The 26,422-nt window shown below is 42.1% G+C and overlaps 1 protein-coding gene and 1 non-coding gene across 2 annotated transcripts in view; one reads left to right on the forward strand and one right to left on the reverse strand.

Moving 5' to 3' along the window:
- LOC124613802 (atrial natriuretic peptide receptor 1-like) overlaps positions 1-26,422 on the forward strand; it is a 459,276-nt gene that overhangs the window by 390,579 nt on the left and 42,275 nt on the right. The window contains exons 18-19 of the mRNA XM_047142525.1: positions 11,037-11,135; positions 22,028-22,119. Coding sequence (XP_046998481.1) covers positions 11,037-11,135; positions 22,028-22,119 — 191 coding nt within the window. The remainder of the gene's footprint in view (positions 1-11,036; positions 11,136-22,027; positions 22,120-26,422) is intronic.
- Positions 8,825-8,899, reverse strand: Trnas-cga. Its single transcript has one exon. It is a non-coding gene; the product is annotated as a tRNA-Ser (tRNA).

A 26,422-nucleotide genomic window follows, 5' to 3' on the forward strand; every position in this document is an offset into this window, starting at 1 on the left:
ACTGAAGAGAATCGTTCAACGTTACAGAAGTGCAGCCCTTACGCAAATTGCTACGGATTTCAATGCTGGGCCGTCAGCAAGTGTCAGTATGCGAACCATTCTACGAAACATCTTCGAAGTGGGCGTTCGAAGCCGAATGCCCACTCGTGTACCCTTGATGATTGACTACGCGTTGTAAAGCTTTATGCCTCGCAAAACCGACATTGGACTGTTAATGACTGGAAAGATATTGCCTGGTCGGACGAGTCTCGTTTCAGTTTGTATCGAGCGGATAGAAGTGTACAGGTGTGGAGACAACCTTCTGAATCCATTGCCCCTGCGTGTCATCAGGTGACTTGGTGGAGGCTGTGTAATGGTGTGGGGCGTGTGCAGGTGGAGTGATATGGGACCCCTGAGACGTCTAGATACGACACTGACAGGTGACGCTTATGTAAGCATACTGTCTGATCACTCGCATCCATTCACGTCCATTGTGCGCTACGACGGACCTGGGTAATTTCAGCAGGACAATACGACACTTCACACGTCCAGATTTGCTACAGAGTGGCTCCAGGATCACTCTTCTAAGTTTAAACACTTCCGCTGGCCACCAGACCTCGCAGACATGAACATTATTGAGTGTATCTGTGATGCCTTGCGACGTGCTGTTCGGAAGTTATCTGCACCCCCTCACACTCTTACGGATTTAGGGACAGCCCTGTAGCATTCATGGTCAGTTCCCTCCAGCTCTACTTCAGATATTATGCGAGTCCGTGCCACGTCGTGTTGCAACACTTCTGCCAGCTAGCAGGGGCGCTACAGGATATTACGGAGGTGTACCAGTTTCTTTGTCTCTTCAGTGTATAAATCGATCTCAGACTCTGGCAGCGTCTGAAACCTCCATTAAATAAGAGAAGGCATATACATTTGACCACCATTCTCCTGTTCGTAACTCGAACAATAGCTTAAAGCTACTTCATGAAACTTTGGACGAGTTCACTCGGCGGCGGGAATCTTTGACATCGAAGCGCCTCCTTTGCAGCGCGGCTACTTTACGGCGCGGTTCCATTGGTGTGCGGCGAGATACACTTTGACACCGAAGTACCTCCTTTTACAGTGCATCAGCACTTGCTGCGTGTCGGGCGCCGGTATTTTTATAAATAACGAATCTAAATAAAGTACACATATTTTATTGTTACTTCCTCAGTAATTGTTGCGTTGTCGCATGAAGCGTTTCGGAATTATTGAGGATTATAACGTTTCTTTTGCATCTGCATGAATCCTAAGAGGCGCAAGGGTGATGCTGAAAATAAGACGTTTTTGACTGATTTCACTGAACAATATTGTTTCACCCAGCCTGATTGGTATGGAGCTGTTCCAGTTTGTCTCATGTGGAACAGAACTGTCGCTCTTGCTAAAAGTGCCAGTTTAAAGCGACACTGCGATACAACTCATCAGCAATTCCATAAAAATTTTCTTGTGGGTAATGAAGCTCGTCAAGAAAAACTCCAGGCATATCTAGCTTTTCAAAAGAAAAAGAAAAAAAAAGCATGCTGCCGTAATTTTCTCTATGACCGAGCAAGAAAAATCTGTAGAAGCAGCGATTCGTGTGTGTTGGACATTTACCAAATACCAGATGCCATTTTCAGACTCTGAGTAGTAAAAAAAAATGTATGATGGAAATGGCTGTGGCACGTTTTGATGAGAAAAACATGTCGTTGACGCAATTCAAGGTATTCCATTATAGACAAGAAGTAATAAAAGACGAACTTAATGTCAATGAAATTAGTTTGCTCGAACTTCTGCAGAAGGCGACTTGCTATGACATAGCACTAGATGAAACAATGTTGTCGATGAAGAGCGATTGTCCATTTTCGTGCGATTCTTGGATACTGGAAGTAACGAATTTAGGGAACAATTGCTAACGATACTGCCGTTAAAAGGGAAGACTCGCTGAGAAGATTTATTCAATACTTCTGATGACAAAATCAATCATTAGTTATGATATAATGGTGTCTCTTTCAATTGACGGGGCCCCAGCGACGATCGGCAAAGAAAAAGGACTAATAAACAGAATCAAAGGTAAGAATGCTGATCTACTACCTTATCATTGCATAATTCACCAACCAGCAATTCGTGGAAAACTTAGTGTGATTCTGAAAGAAGTAATGGGCTGGTAGATAAGTTGACTAATTTAATGAGGTCTAGCTCTGTTCTTCGCACAGACAGTTCAAAGAGTTTCTTTCTGAGTGAGGTTCAGCGCATTCTGACTTATTGCAGTACAACGGTGCTCGTGGATAAGTAAAGGTTAAGTGCTTAAACGTTTTTGCCAAATAAAGAAAGTAACCTTCTTCTTAGAAAACTTGGATTTACAGGAAGCAAGAAACCATTGGGAGTCCCTCGCAAACGAACGCAGTACGCTAGCTGCAGCTTTCTTGAAGACATTCTGAAACATTTAAATGCACTCAGTACCGAGCTACAAGGAAGTGGGAAATTAGTATATGATCTGATACAAAGTGTGTCTTTTTCTCGTCGCAAGCTGGCTATCGTTGAAACAGATATTGCAAGTCAAGAATATTTTCACTTTCAAGCAATTTATGAGTAAAAAAATAATTCTGGGATAGACATTTCAACATTGTGAAATTCTACGTCAGATCTTAAGATGGAATTTGCAGCAAGATTCCAAGACTTTTCAGAGATGGGGAAGCTGTCGAGATTCTTAACATCGCCTTTTGAAGCTTTTCCAGCGGCAGAATGGACGGATGTGGTTGCGAAGTAGTCCTGCCTTTCAAAGCCTTTATTTCGAATGCAGATACCAGACTTGCAGGAAAACATTTCCTTGCAAACGTATAAAGCTGCATCCGCTGAAGAAATTTTGAATAGACATGTCCCAGAAAAATATGAAAATTGCAAAAAATTAATCACATTCGTGGCTATTATGTTTTGCTCCACATACACATTTGAAACTGAAGAACAAGTACCGCTCAAGATTAACGGCTGTCCACCATTTAGACTCTAATGGCATAAGCTGTTCCCCACATGAATAACTTTAAGAAACTAGCTCAAGACCGCAAATGAAATTTCTCCCATTGAGTTTTTAATGAAGATATGGCTATCTGTTGTATTTCAAAATTTTTGTGACTGAAAATAAAAATAAAAAGTGAGGAATATAAGATTTTTCTGAATTTTGTAAATACGTATATGCTTGTCTATTGCATTTCATGTTAGTTTGAGCATGAAAATTAAAATAAAAAAATTAGTAAGGAATGTGAGCTTCCTTGTGGATTTTTGAATACATGTATGACTGTCTGTTGTATTTCATATTATTTTGTGAGTGAAAATTAAAAAAAAAAATTGTGAGGAATATGAAGATTTTTTTCTGAACCACGATAAAAATTTTCAAAACTATTTGGACCCATCTAAAATTACATGTCAACCCCTGACCTAGTCTATAATTATCCAGTATCTGAGAATGAGAGTGCTCAGTGATCTCCAGCAGACTTTTCGCATGGTTTTAATGGTTTTCGAAAAATTTTCTCGCCCACGTCCCACACAAAATGATGAAAGAAAAAAAAAAGTTTGTTACTTATAGTTTTTTCGCTATACATACGGTAGACATTCGCCATCTGACATAACGTTTCAATTTGTTATTTATTTACTATCGTCTCCATTCGCAACACATCTTACAGACAGTACCTGTTTGTACTACCGAATGTACTTGCAAATCTATGCCATTGTACTACACTTTTCTCGTGAGATATCACATCACAAGCATAGAGATACTTGAAAACTAACCTTTCTTAAATGGGAGATATTCGTTGAGAGGACGTGAACGTCTTAGCTAAGATCGCTTGCGAAGAACCTTTATTATCGATTACCGGTTTCGGTAAGCATGGTTACCACCTTCAGATCTCGATAAAAGGTTATTAGGCGTCTCCTATACTGGCTTTACATGTCCCCATTCTAAAACATTGCCAGTTATGTGAGGGACGAGATGAACAATGAAATGGCAAAAAAAAAAAAAAAACACAGTACACAGAGTAATTCACCACACGTTGATGTCCCATACGAGACACTACTGTGTACTTCGTTGCGTCAGTCTAGCGGTGCCCTGGTTGCAACGAAGTACACAGTAGTGTCTCGTATGGGACACAAGCATGTGGCGAATTACTCTATGAATTGTGGTTTTAACCGCGACTTAGCTATTCATTGTTCATCATTGGTGTACAGCTAGTACAAGTCCCCATTCTAAAACATTGCTAGGAACAGCTAGTACAGGAGACGCGTAATAACCTCTTATCGACATCTGAAGATGGTAACCATGCATACAGAAACCTTTAATCGACAATAAAGTTGCTTTTCAAGCGATCTTGACTAAGATGTTCACTTCCTCTCAAGAAATCATTCCAGATTTCCCATTACCACTCAAAACGACTAAACTAATAGAGTGATTCGATTCTTTAAAGAATCGGGAATGGGGCGGATTACCCGCTAACAGCCCCACGAGATTTATAATTGATAGCCAGGTAGTTTATCAGTTTTAAGCGCGACACTGTCAAATCATTCTCTAAAACTTTGTGTTGTATTCCCAAAAATTAATATTTATATCTGCAGGATGCATGAACTGACGTTACTACCTGACGTAGTAACTGGAAAATGATGGATAGGAATTGTCAGTTCGGTTGATAACGCTACAGATCAAGTATGCCTAACAAAGCGATTAGATACAAACATAAACTTTTGGATCAAATAACCATTTTCAGTACATGTAAGTAATTGAGTAGTCAAATCTACGTACTTCCAGGTGATACTTATGTCGTAATACACTAAGAAAATTTATAAAATATATATATGAAGGCTGAAGCGACGATTGGAGATTTGTAACAGGACCAAGACTCGACCCCGGGTCTTCTGCTGGCTGGGTAAATGCGCAAAACACTACGAAACCTGGCACAGTGATTTTGCACAGCTACGCGAATTATCCTAGCGCGTTTGAGAATGCCACATCAACGGTGAAAACATCGTCAAATATTATCTAATTATTACATTGCCGCAGAAAGCCTCGCGTTAAATCACGTGTCTATAAATTATCTTTTTGAATGTTATTACCTCTTAATGACTATCAAGTGTTTCTGGAAATATCGCCTTGAAAATAAAATTTCTGAAAACTGTTTGCATTCGCGATTTTTAATTATTCCTCTTTTTTCTACTATATAACGATTCTTGAAATAGATGATCTCGTTATCAGTGCACTAGTTTCCTTTTACGAAGGATATAAATAGATTACTTATTTTCTTGGGGACGGGAACAGTTCTTTGACATTTCTTTCTCTTACTTTCTCCATCGAGCTTCAGCTTCTTATCTTAGATTACGATCACAATACCTTTTCTATTACCTACACAGGGTGGATTAAGGCACAGTACAATAACAGGACGAAAACCCAAGATTACAAACGGGACGAAATACCTTGTTATTTAATGTTTCGCTGGACTTGGAAATCTTCGGTTGTGAAAGCTTATTACCTATCCACTGGAGGTGGTCTGAAACAATAGTGAAAACTCAGTCACTACTCATCACCAAAGCCTTTTAGGAACATTTAAAACTAATATGTCATTTCAATAGGCGTTAGCTTTCTCTGTGACCAGCTTCCCACCCCACTTCATGCACTACTTAGATGGTTCCACAAGCCAGCTCATGAAACGAAGAAAATGCTATTCATGTTTTAAGGTGATACTTGTGTAAAACCATTCCTCATTATATCGTCATTTCAAGAGCTCCCCACCATGTACTCGTAGATTACCACTTCAGTATTAATTCTTCTTCTTCTTCTGTAGTGGTCAATCCAAGGATTGGTTTGCAACAGCTACAATGGCAACTTGTCACCATTCTCTGCGTTTTCCCGCTTTTCCCTTCATTTCTTTATAGGTGTTACATCCCACATCTTTCACGATTTGATCCATGTACTTCAGCCGTGGTCTTCCTCTTGGTCTTTTTCCCTCGACATATCCCTCTATGATTGTGTTCAGGAGCCCTTTATGTCTTAAAAGATGGCCTGTATATTGCACTCTTCTTTTAACAATGAAACTCCAGAAGCTTCTCTTCTCACCAGCTCTTTCCAGAACCACTTCGTTTGTGACCTTGTCGATACATTTTATTTTGAGCATGCGTCTATAGCACCACATTTCAAAAGAATTTAGCTTCTGGTGTTCCTCTGTCCCGAGAGTCCATGTTTCACATCCATAGCATGCCACAATCCACACATATGATTTCAAATATCTTTTCCTGATTTCAAGGCTGATGCTCTTAGATGTTAGGATGGTTTTCTTCTTGTTAAAAGCAGCCTTTGCTTGAGCAATTCTGCTTCTCACTTCTGCCTTGGTCCTTCCATCGCTGGTAATATTACTGCCCCGATAAGTAAATTTATCAACTTGTTCAAGCAGTTCATTGCCTACATGAACTTGGACTTTCACTTGATCTTTATTTTCGCATGCCATTACTTTTGTTTTTGCTTTATTAATCCTCATATTATATTCTTCCCCCATAACTGTATCCATTCTGTTCAGTGGGACTACAAGATCTTCTTCTCTTTCAGCTAGGACAGCTATATCATCAGCATATCTTATCATATCTATTCGTTGTCCATGAATTCTACACCTGTCTGTGAATTTTAATTATTCATCATAGTTCATTTCCTGATGACCACCATCACATCATCCGTAGCAAAATTACTATAAATACTTCAGAACAGTTCGATATTTTACTGAAACTGCGCGAGTATTTGCAAGTTCAAATGGCTCTGAGCACTATGGGACTCAACTGCTGTGGTCATCAGTCCCCTAGAACTTAGAACTACTTAAACCTAACTAACCTAAGGACATCACACACATCCATGCCCGAGGCAGGATTCGAACCTGCGACCGTAGCAGTCGCACGGTTCCGGACTGCGCGCCTAGAACCGCGAGACCACCGCGGCCGGCTATTTGCAAGTGTCTCTGCAGAGGCTTGAAGAATGTAAATTGTCCCAGTTACATCTGAAGGCCCCAAACAAACTCTCAACTGCTTAGCATGTGTCCTGCCCATCGATTAACCCGACCAATTTCGTGCAAAACGTACAACGCTGATGCATCTCTCCTTACTTCTCTTTCCTGTGCACATCTCTTCATCTCCAAATAACATCAAGTTGAACCTGGTTACTGTATACGTCTCTTGTTCTTCCTCTATGAATTCGCGGCCCCACTCCCCCATCCCGCCCATCGCTCTTCCACGCTTCCCTCCTCGGCCTTATCAACAGATCCCATCTTTAAGTCAAGGAAAGCCATAAATTTCTTTTTCCCCAAGGTCTAATGAGCGCTTTCTCATTAGTTACGCGATCTACCCACCTAATCTTCGCCTTTCTTCTGCACCACCATATTTCTTGACTGAACTGCTTGTCGTCCACGTTTCATTCCCGCACATGACCACAGTTTAGACAAATACCTTCAGAAAAGACTTCCTCACATTTAAATTTGCATTCTATGTGTTGTGGACTGGCAAGACAGCCAATCCACAGTGACGGGTAACCGAAAGGCACGCGCTTAAACTCACGCAGGCTGGCGTGAGGTCTGAAACAGGATACGTAATGAATGCTATAAAGAAAAGTAGGTAGCTGCTGGAATACTTAACTTTAATCCACAATTGGTGAACATTGCTCTTGTTACTGTACATGCTTCATTAGATACATAGCAAAGGATAAATGGCGCCTTGCTAGGTCGTAGCAGTTGACTTAGCTGAAGGCTATGCTAACTATCGTCTCGGCAAATGAGAGCGTAATTCTCAGTGAACCTTTCCTAGCAAAGTCGGCTGTACAACTGGGGCGAGTGCTAGTAAGTCTCTCTAGACCTGCCGTGTGGCGGCGCTCGGTCTGCTCTCACTGACAGTGGCGACACGCGGGTCCGTCGTATACTAATGGACCGCGGCCGATTTAAAAGGCTACCATCTAGCAAGTGTGGTTTCTGGCGGTGACACCACACTATGTTAGCCAGTTTCTCTTCTTCAGAAACGTCATTCTCGGCATTTTATACCCTCTGTACTTTGCCAAACATCACTCATATTACTGCGGAGGTAGCAAAACTGATCTACTACTGTTAGTGTCCCATTTTGTAGTCCAATTCTCTCGTCATCGCATGATTTAATTCGACTACGTTGTTTCACTTTATTTGATGTTCGTCTTAAACCGTACCAAGACACTATCCATTCCATTTAATTGCTAACCAGAAACCATCCTCTGACATAATTACAAGGTCATCGACGAACCTGAAAGCCTTTAGCCATTCGGCCTGAACATTAACCCATTCTCCAAATTTTTCTTGGTTTCCTTAACTGCTTACACAATGTACAGACTGAATAACGTCAGAAACAGGCTATAATTTTGTCTCACTCCCTACCCAACCTCTGCTTACCTTTCATGTCCATCGACTCTTGTAACTCCTGTCCGGTTTCTGTGCATGTTGTACATCACCTTTCACTAACTGTATTTTGTCTTTGCTACCTTCAGAATTTGAAAGAGTATAATCCAGTCCACAATGTCGAAGCTTTCTCTAAGTTTACATGTACTATAAACGAAGGTTTTCTCTTCGTTAACGTATCTTCTAAGACAAGTCGTAGGGTCAGTTTTGCCTCGTGTGTTCCTCCATTTCTCCAGAACCCAACCTCGTCTTCCCCAAAGCCGTTTTCTACCAGTTTTTCCATTATTCTGTGAATAATTCGCGTCAGTGTTCTGCAATAATGATTTATGAAACTAGAATGAGATTTTCAATCTGCAGCGGAGTGTGCGCTGATATGAAACTTCCTGGCATATTAAAACTGTGTGCCCAACCGAGACTCGAACTCGGGACCTTTGCCTTTCGCGGGCAAGTGCTCTACCAACTGAGCTATCGAAGCACGACTTCGGTAGCTCACTTGGTAGAGCACTTGCCCGCGAAAGGCAAAGGTCCCGAGTTCGAGTCTCGGTCGGGCACACAGTTTTAATCTGCCAGGAAGTTTCATTTATGAAACTGTTAGTTCAGTAATACTGACACCTTTAATAACTTCCTTTCTTTGGAATTTGAAATAATACAGTCTGAGTGTGTCTTCCCTGTCTGATACACGCTACATAACAGGCAGAATAATATTATAATGGCTGGCTTTCATAAGGATCTCAATAACTGCGAGTGAGTTTCGTCTGTGCAGGGGTTTTCTTTCAACTTAAGTCTTTCGGCGCTCTGTAAATTCTTCTCGCTGCGTCATATCCCCCATCTCAACTTCTTCTACTTCCGTTCTCTTTCTATGGTACTGTGTATTAGTTCATTAACTTTGTATAGTCCCTATATAGATTCCTTCCATCTTTCAGGTTTCTCTTCCTTACTTAGTATTGGTTTTGAATCTGAGCTCTTGATTGTTGTAGAGATGCTTCTCTGGTTCTCTTGTTTTCGTGTATGTCGTATATGTATCTCTCCCCCAGTTGCACATCGTTCTATAGACTTGCATTTTTCCTTTAGACATTCCAACTTAAGATTCGCACATTATGCACTTTCTCTTGCTTTCATTTCCAGCTGTTCGCATTCCATTTCGTCTTCTTCAATTGCTGTATTTGTACTTTTCCTCTTTCATCAATTACAGCGAGTATCTTCTGTGATATCCAAGCGTTCCTACTCGGTCTTGTCTCTTTTCCTATTTGATCTTCTGCTGCCTTCAATATTTCACGTCTCAAATCTTCCCATTCGTTTTTTCTTTTATTTCTTCTCCATGCTTCAGTCCATTTTTGAAACTCTCAGCAATCTCCGATTCTTTCGATCTATCCAGGTTGCATCTCCCATCAATTTGCAGTTTCTTCAATTTTAATCTATAGTTCATAAATAATATATTGTGGTCGGAGTCCACGTAATTTGTTTTCTGTCATCATACATTTCTGCGGTATCTTTATTATCTGCGAAGCTAATTGACATATAAACTAGTACTTCTGTAATGGGTGTTGGCATTGTGTTTATCGTGGCTACGATAATGCGTCCACTGTGCTGTTCATAGTAAATTACCCGCTTTCCTATATAAATTCACTCCTGTTTCATACCTATTTGATTTTGTATTTATGACCCTGTATTCATTTGACTAGAAGTACTGTTTCTTCTGGTACCGAATTTCACTAATTCCCACTATCCCTAACTTCAGCCTATCCATTTCAGTTTCTAAAATTTTCTAATCTACCTGCGCGATTAAGAAATATCATACTATACACGCCGACGCGTATAATGCGAGTTTTACTTTTTATGATGACATCCTCCTGACTAGTCCCTGTCTCTGAATCCGAAGGGGGGGGGGGGGGAGGGGGAGGGCTATCACTATTTCACCTGCGGATTATTTCACCCAAAAGGGTCATTTAACCATACGCCAGAGCTGCATCACCTCGGGAGCAGCGGTGGCTCTGGTTTCGCCTTGTTTTCAGCCTTACACTGTTCCAGCATAGCAATATCATTCTGTCTGACGTTACAGGGTCAGACCATACAGTCATCCAGACTATTGCTGCCCATCTTCACGAATCACGTTTGTCTGGGCTCTCCAAAGATGCCCTTCCGTTGTGGTTGCACCTATGGTGCCCTATCCATATCGCTGAGGCAAGTAAGCCACGGTGCACGGCAAGGTCCGTCATTAATGCGGAGACATAGTTCATACTGCGCAATAGTACTAACTCTCGCATTCGGGAGGAAGACGGTTCAATCCCGCGTCCGGCCATCCTGATTTAGGTTCTCAGTGATTTCCTTACATCGCTTGAGCAAATCAACCAACCAATTTCGTAACCCGTGGCGAGGTGCGTATTGTCTAGCTCAAAGCCGGTGTCAGTCCTCTGTGAGCTCACGATCTGCTGCAAGCTTTCACTTCCGCAACGTGTGGGAGGCGTCGACACACATCATGAGATTAAAACAGTCTCTCACGAACAAGTTTAATCACTGTGACGCAGTGGCAGTGCATTATGAGCGTAGGACAATGCAGTGTTTATAACAGAAAATTTTTTTTAGACCGCCATAGTGTCTTGCGGCTTGTTTCAGGTCCGTGCGTGGCGGGCGTGGTGGGCCACAAGATGCCCCGCTACTGCCTCTTCGGGGACACCGTCAACACCGCCTCCCGCATGGAATCCAACGGCCTTCGTGAGTACCAGCTGACTGACATAACTTAGCAGGTTTACTTTGTTCACACGCTACTCCCACATCTAATGGGAAAATGCACTTTGTCCTTAAAGTCTAGCTAGCCTATCAATAAATCGTACACTACTGGCCATTAAAATTGCTACACCACGAAGATGATGTGCTATAGACGAGAAATTTAACCGACAGGAAGAAGATTCTGTGCCATGCAAATGATTAGCTTTTCAGAGCATCCACACAAGGTTGGTGCCAGTGGCGACACCGACAACGTGCTGACATGAGGGAAGTTTCCAACCGATTTATCGATACACAAACAGCAGTTGACCGGCGTTGCCTGGTGAAACGTTGTTGTGGTGCCTCGTGTAAGGAGGAGAAATGCGTACCATCACGTTTCCGACTTTGATAAAGGTCGGATTGTAGCCTATCGCGATTGCGGTTTATCGTATCGCACCATTGCTGCTCGCATTGGTCGAGATCCAATGACCGTTAGCAGTATATGGAATCGGTGGGTTCAGGAGGATAATACGGAATGCCGTGGTGGATCCCAACGGCCTCCTATCACTAGCAGTCGAGATGACACACATCTTATCCGCATGGCTGTAACGGATCGTGCAGCCAAGCCTCGATCCCTGAGTCAACAGATGGGGACGTTTGCAAGACAACAACCATCTGCACGAACAGTCTGACGACGTTTGCAGCAGCATGGACTATCAGCTCGGAGACCATTGCTGCGATTACCCTCGACGCTGCATCACAGACAGTAGCGCCTGCGATGGTGTGCTCTACGACGAACCTGGGTGCACGAACGGCAAAACGTCATTTTTTCGGGTGAATCCAGGTTCTGTTTACAGCATCATGATGGTCGCATCCGTGTTTGGGGAAATCGCAGTGAACGCACATTGGGAGCGTGTATTCGTCTTCACCATACTGTCGTATCACCCGGCATGATGGTATGGGATGCCATTGGGTACACGTCTGGGTCACCTCTTGTTCGCATTGACGGCACTTTGAACAGTGGACGTTACATTTCAGATGTGTTACGACACGTGGCTCTACCCTTCATTCGATCCCTGCGAAACCCTACATTCCAGCAGGATAATGCACGACCGCATGTTGCAAGTTCTGTACGGGCCTTTCTCGATGCAGAAAACGTTCGACTGCTGCCCTGGCCAGCACATTCTCCAGATCTCTCACCAATTGAAAACGTCTGGTCAATGGTGGCCGAGCAACTGGCTCGTCACAATACGCCAGTCACTACTCTTGATGAACTGTGGTATCGTGTTGAAGCTTCATGGGCAACTGTACCTGTACATGCCATCCAAGCTCTGTTTGACTCAATGCCCAGGCGTATCAAGGCCGTTTTTACGGCCAGAGGTGGTTGTTCTGGGTACTGATTTCTCAGGATCTATGCACCCAAATTGTGTGAAAATGCAATGACATGTCAGTTATAGTATAATATATGTCTCCATTGAATACCCGTTTGTTATCTGCATTTATTCTTGGTGTAGCAATTTTAATGGCCAGTAGTGTACTAGAGACAGAGAATCGTGGTTTGTTGTAAAAGTTTATCACCTCTTAACGTTGTTTTCCTTTTTACTTTGGACCAGATTTAGTTTGGAGTGCATGAAAATGGCGACAGACTATGAGGAGGTACAATGTATGATCTGATATGCAGAATCATATGTGGCACCGGTATTGGGGATTACTGACGTCGGAATTGGAGGGCAGCGGCGGCAAAAACCAGCGTAAAGATCTGTTTCAAGAACTTTAAAGAGACAAACAATGTCATAGACGTTCGTCGAAGTGGACGTCCCATTGTATCTCAAGTATGTGTTGATAAAGTGCAAGCTGCATTTCAAAACAGTCCCGAGTAGTCAGTACCTCGCGCATCAAGCGAGTTCCCGGAAGCACAGTCAATTGTCCATAAAATGTTGTATATGCGATTACACATTTTTGAGTACTAAGTGCAAACGGTCCAAGCATTGTAGCCAAACAATCGTGCAATGCGGTATACGTTCACGGATTCTAGGCTGGCCTCCATAGACGCCGGCAAAGACTACCAGAAAAAGTGCCTGTTTTCAGATGAAGCAGTGTTTCACACTTCTGAACACATTAATTGCCACAAAAGAAGGATTTGAGGCATCGATAATCCATAAGTGGACACATCGGTCATTGCTCGGAGGGCCGTGTTACGTGTGGCCTAATGCGAGATAGGGTTGCAGGCCCATTTTTCTACGCAGAGAAAACCGAAACTGGAAATGTTTAGCTGGGCATGTTAGAACTCAGATCGAAGATCTTCAACCGCTCATCGTCTTTCGGCATGGTGGAGCACCCTCTGTTTGCAATTTGAAAGTGCGGGATGTGCTGGCTGAATGACACGTTTCCTGAGAGGTGGGTAGTTGGACAGGCGGTGATGGTGCCATCTCTCGATGTCACGTCATTTGACTTCTTTCTGTGGACTTATGTCAAGGATCTTGTGTACACAACACAAGTTAGTGACATTTCCACCTTTCGTGTATGAGTCAATTAATCAATCAGAACTGTTGTTGTAATTCTGACCCGTACGTAGGCATAACTAGAACACTGCTTCATGTTCTATGAGCGACGAGGGGGGCACTCATTGAAACTCTGGCAAAACGTAAAAGAACTTTGCGAACTGCTAAACGTTTTACAACAAAACACTGTTTCCTCTGATTGCTTTGAAGTTACGTTAAAAATGTTAGCGGGACTTTATGAATGTCCTGTACACTTGCAATTTTTTAGGTTCACAGTTATGTGGATGATAGGTGAACCTAGAATAAGAATCGTGTGATAATTAGCCATTAGTCTGAAATGCATATTTAAGGTTCTGTGAGGATTGGGTCAGTAATGTTTGTGTTCCACGTGTTGTAGATTGCCATTGTTTTACAAAGAAGTACTGACTGCCGCATAGATGTAGATAATGCTACTTCGAAAGAATACACAACCGCCTATGACATGTCTAAAGCGAGGTTTACCATTGTTTATAGTGCGTCATTGGTTGTCGGTGTTAGGGAATTACTTGTTACAGGATCTTGTAGACTTTCACTTGATTTATGGTGCTGCAAGATGTTCTAGAGAATTGACAGAGAAAAGATCTGTAATCGAAGTCGTTCTAACAGGAAGATATTTATCACTGTGGAGAGAAAATTACGAGTGACTGGGGTGTGGAAGTCTCTGTCAACATCTATCCAAGGTTGTTGTCAAACAATTGTTATCATCGTAGAATATGAGGGGATAATGCTGGATCGCAAAGGAAAAAGTCGTCATCAAGCGTCCATCAACTTCCAGACACTTAGACACTTGTATGAATACCGAGCGGAAAATAGCAGTGGAACACGTATCATACTCTATTATAAAATAAAAGTGTAGGCAATGAACGCTCTTGTAGCGTTGTCAATGTGTGGAGAACTGAAAATCAAAATGCCGTGTTGATCTCAACACACCATCAATCAATCTCTCTGAACAAGTGGCCTGGAATAACCTGTGAGCTTATCTTGTTACTGTGAAGTGTAAGTTACGTCCAACAGAATCGGAATAGTTATATTGGACCATACGGTATCTTATCTAATTAGTTCAGTATGTTATCTAATTAGTTTAATATCGGTATCATATGTTTTGCCTTGTCCCCAAAGTTTTAGGATATGTCCGCCTCCCTAGCTCACTGGTCAGTGTAGATGGCTGCCATGTGCAAGACCCTGGTTCGATATTTCCTTTGTGGGAGGAATGGTACAGGGTGCACTCCGCATCGTGATGCTAACTGAGGAGCTACTTGACCCAATAGTAGTGGCTCCACGGTCTGGAAATCTATGAGAGGGCCGGGAGAGCAGTGTGCTGACCACATGACCCTCCATATTCCACACGCACGACGCCGCATGGCACAGGATGACACAGCGGCCATTAAACATCCCTTGCGCCAACACGGCCTGGACGAGGAGCTCGTAGTTGGTTACGGTGTGGGGATACTTAAATTTCTTCTATTTACCTCCAATCCAACGAAACAAACCATCGACTGTCTAATAAATGCGTTTCTAAATAAAATCTTTAACACCTTGCTCTTTAAAATCGCATCTTTTGTCAATCCATTTGGACTACTCCACCACCTAAGCCGCTAGGTAATTAATCTGTATCTATATGTAGATGCCCAATGAAGACTGTAAGCTATCATTTGTTACCCAAGAATTTTTTTACTAGGGCTAAATTATGGCCGTAAAGACTTGAAAAGGGTGCTGGAATAGCGACAGTAATTCTGTGACCAGTTGAGATCCGTATGTAATGAATGTCAAAGTTATTCTAAGATTTATTGTCTATTATAAATCCTCACACAAAACGAGTGCAGTAGTTGCACTGAAGTGTAACAAGAACCTGTTTAAAAATTCCCTCCATTGACAGGCTGTCAGAAGAACATGAAACAGTTACAAGTAAGTTAGGCTCAGATGCAAGACAAGGAACCGACAGGTAGGTTACTACATTATTAGCGCACTAATCCGTTTCCGCAATCTGACGACAGCGATTGCCAAAATTTGAATCCGTAAAATTATACATGCCAGAAGGGCGTCTTCCTCCTACTCATTAAATGTGGGCCTTGCGGCTCATCACCGTGCGACTGTGGCTTGCCCCACATAGAAGTAGAGGCACCCACTGTGAACACAGGCGTGAATGGAATCACTCGCACGCCTTCGTTGAGGAAGATACATACAATCTACAGTGTGGCTCTGCTGGTGTGTGGGGCAAGCTGTCTCCACACGGTGACTACCCGCGAGGAGCACAGGTGTAAACACATCTTAACACCCTAACGTTTATTAAGTGCATTGCGACCTATAAATGCCAAAGCCGATTGCAGATCTTACCATTTTTGTCAACAGCGTCGTTGTGTTGGCCGCTAGCGCTGCTGTCGGTGTTCTCTGTGGTCAATACCTGTTACCCCGGAAAACCTGCCCAACGCAAGTTTTACACAATGTTCCAGTTGGAGAAGCAAAATGAAATGACAGTTCGAAGTGATCATATCACTAGCAGTGATCGAAGTGCCATCTTCGCTCCACCTGTCTTCCCTCGTAACACTCGCACCTTCTTCGAAAGTCAGCCCTAGCCTCTCACGAGGAGTAATCCAATTACAAGACACAATTCTCGTGGAGCGTCCTCCCACTTCTCAATAATTTTCCAAAACCTACTTCGTAAGACAGGACTGATCAATGAAATTCCATTTTGCGCCCAGAAGCCTATAACTAAAGAAAGGAATGTCTTTTGGCTCTGTCCTGTCGGTGCCTCAAGGGAACGCGTTAATATGTTGTTTCCTACGATACTCCAAAGATTCCTATCTGCTTTATATGCGTATGACGGCTCAGCTAAAGGTATTTGTGGGAAGAGAAAGTTTCAGTCTCGCACTTACAGAATGCTCACACCTGGTGTGCCGTATTCTGCCGAGGGCATAGAGCCCCTAATTACCAGTTGCTTTCACAGAGCCTGCATAGTGTCCATCAGTATGTTGCTCTCCTATCGACAGACTGTCCGCCCCCTGGTAGCTGAATGGTCGGCGTGACGGTTTGTCAATCCTCTGGGCCCGGGTTCGATTCCCGGCCGGGTCGGGGAATTTTCTCCACCCAGGGACTGGGTTTTGTGCTGTCCTCATATTCATCCTATCATCCACATCGACTGCCGGTCGCCGAAGTGGCGTCAAATTGACAGACCGGCACACGGCGAACGGCCTGCCCGACGGGGGGCCCTAGCCATACGAGTAAATAAAATAAATAAATCGACAGACTAGCGCCGTCTTCTCTGCGTTCTACAGCCAAGGCTCATTGTGTTCCGCCTTCCGGGACCTTTACTGTACTTAACAACGCCCTCACCGCTGGAAAACGCCATAGGAACGTGGGAGCGGCCGTCATATCGTGCAGAACTCCAACGACGGCGTGACCTGTCGTTAGCACTGCGTCCGCTCACCCTGTCCAGTGTCTTCGCCGTACGCGGTGATACCTACAGCCGGCGTTAGCTTTGCATCCTGGGTTAAGATTATGGTGGCCCCCGGTCCGCTTCAATCTGATGTCTGTCGTAAAATTGCCTGTCTAGCCAAACATAATTCTCAAGAAATAAAACGCCTACAATCCTTTATCTATTAGCAGTCACTATCGGACAATGTTTATAAAAAAATAAAACAATACGCTATTTTCAAGTCAGATTAACTGTATCTACATATTTGCTGAATCAGCATCTCAGAACCGGCCGATGTGGCCGAGCGGTTCTAGGCGCTACAGTCTGGAACCGCGCGACCGGTACGGTCGCAGGTTTGAATCCTGCCTCGGGCATGGATGTGTGTGCTGTCCTTACGTTAGTTGGGTTTAAGTAGTTCTAAGTTCTAGGGGACTGATGACCTCATAAGTTAAGTCCCATAGTGCTCAGAGCCATTTTGAGCATCTCAGATATCGACAACATCAAAGTCGACGAAACAATCAGTTACTCAGTCTTTAGCATTGTTTAATCACAATCATAGAAAATGATACGTTATTGTCAGTCTTATTTACTGCTGATAAAGTACTGCAGCTTGATGTGGCTTTGCGATGAGGCCCTGTAAATTAAAATCGACTCAGAGTTTATTTCCGTGGCGATTCCTCGTTTCCTTGATCAGAGGGGGCTAATAAATTTTCCAAATATCATTAGTTTCTCTAGACCCGCATTTGGCCGTGTATTTTTAATATGTGTGACGGCCCCTGATATTTTATGCATGCATTCGTTAATATGCACTTCTATCCGCTTTTGTTCGGTGTAATTGAATCCTGCTGGTGATGCGCTCCAAGCACGGCCCATCCACGGGGGCTGTGGATTAGCATATTGACAAAAGACCGCGAGTTACTGATCGCGACGCCCCGTTATCAGTTCGGCCCTGCCGCCACGCAAGTGGCTAACGGAAACGATAGCCCCGCGATTCGTTTCTATACAGGGGGAACTGATTGCAAATTTAGGAGCGTGACAATCAAAACAGTCCGGTTAATTTCTTCATTGTCTCTTATCTTCGGCAGTCTGGGTTGAGCATTGCCACTGGCGGATACCCTACTAATACCGATTCATTTGTTACAAAACTGCCGAGAAAATTTTTTTTTTCCTATCTTTTTAATGTTCAGCTCAGAAATGGAATTCCAATCAACTTGTCATTTTCTAGATGGAATATCACCTTTATTTACCGTTATTTTGATATGGGTGTGACGTCATATGTATTTAGAAGGAAATTAGAATGGGACAGGACGTCTCCTTATTCGTAATACATCTAATAGTGCTTTGAAACATTGCTTCATCAATGTTTAACAGTTTATTTTTGTTCAAGCGATGAGTAAATGAACTGCAAAAAACAGTGTTAATTTATAATTAAAATTATGAGAATGGCAATCAATATGAATAAAGACATAAAAACCTCTTGAATTTCAGTGAATATAATTAGGCATACGACAAATTGTTGTTGGTGGTGATATACTTTAATCACATTCCATTTGTTTTTGATGTGACATCTACTACTATTATGGGCACAAAATCAGTCATTAAATGAGCTATTACGCTAACCATGTAGTGACATCTACTGTTATTAAAATAATGGGCTTGCACCAAGTTTCTGGGGTACGTTTTTATATTATCATGGCAGTATCGGAATTTCTTTGGTATATATAACAAACAACTAGACCGAACTGTTACCGAAAAGAGCAATGACAACTACAAGCGACTGACATTCTTTACAACCATTTTAGTGCTCTTAGTCAAGAAAGTGAAATATATGACAAGAATTAAATGCTCTTTTAATAAATATAACAGAGTACAACAAGTGTGTTGTTTTAAGAAAGACGATATTCGTATGCACTGTCAATTAAACGCGGTCCATACTTTAGTTAAAAAAAACTGTAAGTAAAATGTGGGTCGTTAAGATGGGCGTAAGCTTTCTATAATTCCGTGACGTAGGTTGTCGGACTTCGTGGGAACACATTCTTCACCATATCATACGGATTTTTGCTCAATCGTTTAGAATTCTCAATTGAATCGTCGCTCAATGCGTGTGAAATGTCGTACGAATCTTTGATGGAATTGTAGAGTAAACCCTGCTGAAGTTATTTACTAAAACCTGTGGCGCGCAACGGATAAACGCAACTGTCTCTGTAGGAATACAGAACGTCGATCGTTTCTTTGAGCATTTAAAATTCATAACTGAACTCAATTTTCCTCACAAAATCCCAAACTAAAAAGTTTTGGGAAATACACTTTGCTAATTACTGGTCACACACAAACTGTGAGAGAGTATAGACTGTCTGAAGACCATACCTGGTAAAGATAGACCTTTATTACAGTCAAATTTGGTTACCACAAAATACACAGTGAAGACATCGCGAACAGGAATTCATTTTACAGGGTCCCTTATAAAACTATGGAAATAATTTATGTACTGCATTAATTTGATTAGTAGCAAAGTCCTCTTAGCAGAAATCAGGATATGAAGCATGGAAATCTTTGAACCATGATTAATTTTGAACATCATCTATCAGTCTACCGCAAGAGGCGGGAATCTATGAAACTACTGCTTGCTATACCGTTGTAAGGCCACAGGGTATATAATATGAATAAAACCAAGCCTTGGGATAAACACCCAATCAATCTGACAAAAACTCGACATGTAGAAATGCTACCAAACTTACAGGGGTTTATTCCACCCAGTAACGTTAGCGTCATTGATATTACAGAAGATGAAAGTTCAATACATGAAAATGTTGCCAGTGGTATAGCGGCTCGATTTATTCAATAGAATGAGCTCTTTCTTAGTGGTTAATATAACAAAAAGGGCACGAAGAATTAAAAACATGGAAAACCGATGGGAAACTCGACTGAACGTATGTTGGAAGATCACTGAGGGTGACCGAATGATCGAATGATCACTGGAATTTAGTCTATCAGAAAACAGCACATGGGTTTATCATTCGTGAACTACAAGATCTGTTGCTCCTGATCAAATTCACTCACTGACGCTAAACGCTGCAATGGCGTAACACCCCACGAAATTGCATGCATTAGCTTATTACTCTTTGGTGTGTGGGGAGGAGGGACAATGCACTAAATCATGGCTACTGTGTTTATAACACGTGGTCTGGCTCTTACAAAGCACATTAACTCTTTCATGTAATATATAGGAATTTAATCGCAAACAAAACAGAATTTTCACCAATAATACGTTTTGAACCAAATTTAAACTTGTTGATTGCTATGTCTCCATCGTCAATATAGCCTACAGTAAGGAATCAGGACTTACATCTGGTCATGGTCTAAACAACAGACATACTCACAATTCGCTGGCCCCACCAACAGTGTCTCTAAAGAGCAGCCCCGCACGGCGGTGGGAGACAGGACTACATTTTTACATGGATCGGGAAGAATCCGGTATGCTGGCTAGCCAACAGAGCGGACCAAAAAGGCATAAGAAGCTCTGAGGTTAGGGGACGCTGTGTTATTGGACATCTATCGAACTGATCCAGGGAGGTTGGTAATGCTATCCCCAGAGGAGTGGAAACTTCTCTGGCCTGCACCGGTACGTTTGAAAACATTTACTCACACATATATATTGTACAGATGTTGTTCATGTTATACCTTCGTTGCACGCTATGTGTTCCTTTTGTGGATACAGGGGTGAGGAACAGACGATGTTCAAGAACGGAGAGTTCAGATATTAATTTATTCTACAACTGATATAAAACAGTAAAAATAAGACATACTTTTGTTGTTGTAGTGGTAGCGTCAGTCACTAACAGTATCTTTGAATGTTGGAACGTATACAGGTATCGCAGATTTACATTATCAGTAAGTCTTCAGCACAATAACTATTCAGTACATCACGGGCCCTGGCCACTATAAAAGTCTGTAAATGTTACTCAACTGGCAAACACACAAAAATGAACTCAGTGCATGAACGTTCGAACCTAAGTACACCCGCCCCTGGAGCTCCGGGGAGGGCATAATCGTTCATGGCAGCGCCCCCTGTATCGCGATGTCGGCTGAAGGAAAATGTGTTGGCCGCATGACAGCACATATCGCATGAGCGAGATTCGGCATAATAGCCGTGAATGCACCTGGCCTCTTCAGCTGTTGTCTACTCAACTGAACATGGCCGGACGTCTCTGGGCCGAAATATCGTGGCAAAAAGTTCACGCGATCCGGCAGCACCCTCGAACATTATCAGAAGAAGAAATAAGCCGGAAAACTTCCAGAACTCATCAATTTCAGATATTCTTCGTACATATCACGAGACAGCTCACTGTAAGCAGAGTGGTTAATGGACAACTAAAAGTAAAATGAAACCAATCTGAGGTCATCAGTCCCCTAGAACTTAGAACTACTTAAACCTAACTAACCTAATGACATCACACACATCCATGCCCGAGGCAGGATTCGAACCTGCGACCGTAGCGGTCGCGCGGTTCCAGAATGAAGAGCCTAGAACCGCTCGGCCACACCGGCCGGCGTAAAATGAAATCATAGAACATTTTAAGAATCAAATACATTTGCAATAAGAGCCTACTGTAGCTTTAACTTATTTTAAACATTATTTTGACTACACTTTTTTGATGAAGAACGGAAAATTATTTGGCTTTGAATAGTAATGGTGAAACAAGCATAAGCATTTACCGGTGGCTGTGTACTGCTTAACTTTAACTGGTTTATTGTTTCTATTTTGCACATCGTCTGTCAAATTAAACAATGTCCAGTTATAAATTTTATTGCTCGTTTTATTTTGATTGGTTATTAACTTTACACATTTAGTTATAACTCTGATGCTCTAGGAAGGCACACATATTACCAATTATCAAAAATAATCTGTACAATTTATATGCTTTCAGTTATTTTTGGGTCTTTTTCAGCTCTGAAAATACACGTCAGCTCTGACACGAAGAAGCTGCTGGACACATTTGGATTCTTCCATTTGGAAGAACGAGGAGAAATAGAACTCAAGGTTAGTATGTTAACTATAATGTAATAATTGTAAGGGTTAATTAGATACTGGAAATTCAATATAAATCATAAACCATTTGAAGGAGACAGACGGAAAGAAGCATCACCAACAAAGGAAAATCATCTAGGTAGTTTTCTCGTATTTGAATGAAAGTGACTGTCTTAAGCTCTGTGACTAATGAATAGGTGATATCGTTTTAACTATGAGAGCAGAAGATAGAAGAAATCCTTAAACGAGCTAACAGACTATTTCGTAGCTCTAGAATTTAATCTGATATCTTCACGGAGAAAGAAAATAGCTCATTTGCTAATGCACACTGTACACTGAAAAAGACACTTGCGAATTACGAGACAGAATGTTACAGATAGTCCTCGGAGTCACTCAGCTGCGCGAAACAAATATTCCCTTTCCATTGTCAAGTAAACAACCCAGAAAGTCGAGGTCTGGTCTCTGGTCAGGTTTTCTTAGTTTTTTTTCCAGCTGGCATGACTAGGTGCTGTATGTATGCCAAATACAAGGTGCATCTGAAACATTCGATGAATCGTGTCAGAAAATGAAGGAAACAACAGTAAGAAACAAAGGACTTTTACATAAAATAAGTAAACTAGAGTACCTCCAGTGGTCACAGGTTCCTTTCGCTGTCGTAACACAAGGTACTCTGTTTTACTTATTTTATGTTTACCATTAGATATCAGTTTAATTTTTTGTCAAAAGTAATCCTAAACCATGTTCTGATATAGTGTCTTGTTTCTCCACTAGGCAGTGCCACAAGTTCCTCCAAAATCGTAACACAACACACACACAAATGTCATACTAACTCATGTAAATCCACCCGACGATGGAGGTTTAAACCTTTGAAACGCGTCGTGGAAATAAATAAAACGGTGACTGGTAACAGTAAACTTGTTGTTTCATTTAATGCCAATAACAGTCACGGTAAAGCCTAACCTAAAAATGTTCGCGTTTAAAATTAACTACAAGGGTTACACATAAAATAAATGCACCGCATTTCTTTTCTTAGTCGAAAACAATGCTACGAATGCGAAATATTGTGTATGAATTACCTGAAGTCTCCTGAATGAGCGCGCAAAGTTCCGTCACTTCCGACAGATAGCGTAGTTGCAGGATAGTTTCAAAATGACGTCTGTAGGTGATGTATGTTACAGGCAACGTGCGGTCATTGAATTTCTCACTGCAGAGAAGGAGACTGGGGGGAATATTCACAAACGCATGTGCAAAGTCTATGGAGCATCTTCTGTCGACAGAAGTAGAGTTAGTCGCTGGGCACGGAGGGTGACATCTTCAGAAGGCGGCTCGTCAGAGCTCCACGATATGCATTAGGTCCGAGAGACCATCCACGGCGGTCACACCTGACAACACCTGACCTAGCCCCCTCGGACTTCCTCTTGTTTTGGGCCATTAAAGGATGCCATTGTTGGAAGACATTTTAAGGACGATGACGAGGCGATTCACACAGTGAAGCACTGGCTCCGCCACCAGGACAAGGATTGGTACCGACAGGGCAAACACGCCCTTCTTTCGCTCTGGAGGAAGGCCATAGTACGGGGTGGATATCACGTGGAAAAACAGGGTGTGTAGATAAAACACCGTTCTTTCGTGTGTGTAGTTTTCATTACGTTCAATAAGAAATTGTTGAAGAAAAAAATGCGGTGCATTGCTTTCTTGGCAGCCCTCGTACGTATAACAGACTTCTCACATCGGTTGTAAAGCTCTTGAGAACTTCCAGCAAACACCTGTTGTGGAATCGCTCAAAGCACCGAAATAAGCTTTTTTTTTTTAAATACCAGCACCTCTACAGGAGATGAGACTTGGTGCTGCCAATACGATCTGGAGACCAATGTGTCATGCTGGTCATCGTATTCCTCACCTGCCTCGAATGGAAATTCGTAATTAATCAAGTCCTTTTTGTCGAAAAAGGTAATCTTGGGGGGGGGGGGGGGGGAAGGCGATGAAGATCGTGTCATTGACCGTCGCTTGGGCTCCGAATCGTACCGGTAGCGCTAGGTCTCACCTCGCGTAATGATGCCGATATCCGACAACGCATGGCTCAGTGGTTCAAGCGATTCTACAATAAGTGTTTCCTGACAGTTCCCAGCGGCTCTGCAAACGATGTCAGGCACATGTTGCAAAGGTGTTTAGTTCGTAACTCTTGCTCTCTTTATTTTCTGAGGCCACCCGCCGACCTTCTCAGGCACACATTGTAGCTCAAAGATAGTAGTAGTACTAGTAGCAGTAGTAGCAGTGCAGAGTGATCAGCGAATCACCGTCAACATGATACTCTATACATCCAAAACCAAATAGTTAAAAAGATTTGCTCTCTGAGATAAAACACTTGTTAAGGCCACTAATGGATTCCGGACAATATTTCCTATTAAACGTGCCAAGAAAAATCCATGATCATAAAGACAATCAAATCTGTAAAAATATTTATCACAGCTCCTCACAATTCTAAAAGTTGTGTGCTGTTATTTTACTAACTTTTGAACGTGCCAGTGGTAGGCAATCGAAACATTGCATAATCACTATACAAAAATTTGTGGACAGCGCAATATTTCTTTTAAATTAGGTAAAGTTTTGTTTCGATTTATAACAATTAACTATTACGGCCGCCCGTCCAAATCCGAAATTCATTTTAGCGAACAAGATACACATCATATTTAAACTTAAAATTTCGGTAAGAAAGTAATTTTTTCAATAGCTGTTTTGTAAGAAAACTATTTGATTGGATCATCCTTTCAATACGTTATTGATTTTGTCCTTTGTTGTGGGATACTAATTAATAAGAAAATCACTCACGTTAACGATAACAAAAATAATCACGTTGGATATTAACTAAAGAACGTTTAAAATTATAATGTAATATAAGCTTTTTCACATTTATTTTCTCTCAGCACAAGTACACGTGCATAGGCACACATTTTTCACGTAAAATAATCTAATGATGAACAAGATTTAAGGATTTTTCTTGGATGTTTGCTGATTAGTACTACAACAATTAAGTTACTTTCAAACTACTCATAATAATAGACTTATTATTAACTTCGAATAGTTTTTCAATATAGTGCAATAGTTTGATTAAAATGTTTTGACCTCTTCTTACTCATCAATTATTTCTCACGTATTTATTACTCTCTCACAGTCTTTGTTGGGATGAACTAGAAAGTTTTGCATTAAATGATCACATAAAATATATTTTAGAAAACTGGTCAGTATCTTATCATAGGCACTATCATGTACTTAAATTTGCTTCTCGCACTAATAAAGGAACAGACAATAAATACCAGCCCCTGCGTTTTTACAGTACTTTGCTTTGAAGCCACAACGCAAAGCGCTGATTCACCATCGACCAGTATTACCATTGCATTGTATTGTATTGTATTGTATGCTAACCTGGGGCCTAGAAACGACGGAGAGGCTCCGTCCCCGCCACAGCCGCAATGGTCCAAAACCCCACGACGACTACCGCAGTCAACTTCACCCCTCTGCCGCCCCACACCGAACCCAGGGTTATTGTACGGTTCGGCCCCCGGTGGACCCCCCAGGGAACGTCTCACACCAGACGAGTGTAACCCCTATGTTTGCGTGGTAGAGTAATGGTGGTGTACGCGTACGTGGAGAACTTGTTTGCGCAGCAATCGCCGACGTAGCGTAGCTGAGGTGGAATAAGGAGAAACATCCCGCATTCGCCGAGACAGATGAAAACCGCCTAAAAACCACACACAGACTGGTCGGCTCACCGGACTTCGACACAAGTCCGCCGAGAGGATTCGCACCGGGGATCAGGCTCTCCCTCTCAGTCCGGAAAGTCGTGCGTTAGACCGAACGGCTAACCGGGCGGGCTAGTATCACCAAACGGTCATTTCATTTTAGGGTCAGAAATTATTGCATAAACATTGGCACAGAATTCCCGAATATCAAACATGGCTCTTCTTCTAATTACCAGAAGAGCACTATATAATAATTCCACGTTTTTACATTCGTAGCCAACATTCATCCAAGATTCCCTGAGAATTGCGGAATTGCGTATTTACTCACCGAGAAGTGCACATTGTGATACACTAATACATTTGTAGTGTCCTCGTCGCTACAGTATCCCATCCTCGTCGCTACTGAAGGGGCTTGTACCGTTGGGAAGCAAGGAAAAGGATGTTGTTATGAGTGGCTGGTATCCTCTTTCTAGAATACAAATGCACGCGTGGGTTAACACAGTTCTGTATTTACATGAACAGATAGCTGCTACTTAACTTTAATAGAGTCCAAGTGTTGTGGTACAAGTTCATCC

This window comes from Schistocerca americana, chromosome 4 (genome assembly GCF_021461395.2).
Source record: "Schistocerca americana isolate TAMUIC-IGC-003095 chromosome 4, iqSchAmer2.1, whole genome shotgun sequence".
NCBI lineage: Eukaryota > Metazoa > Arthropoda > Insecta > Orthoptera > Acrididae > Schistocerca > Schistocerca americana.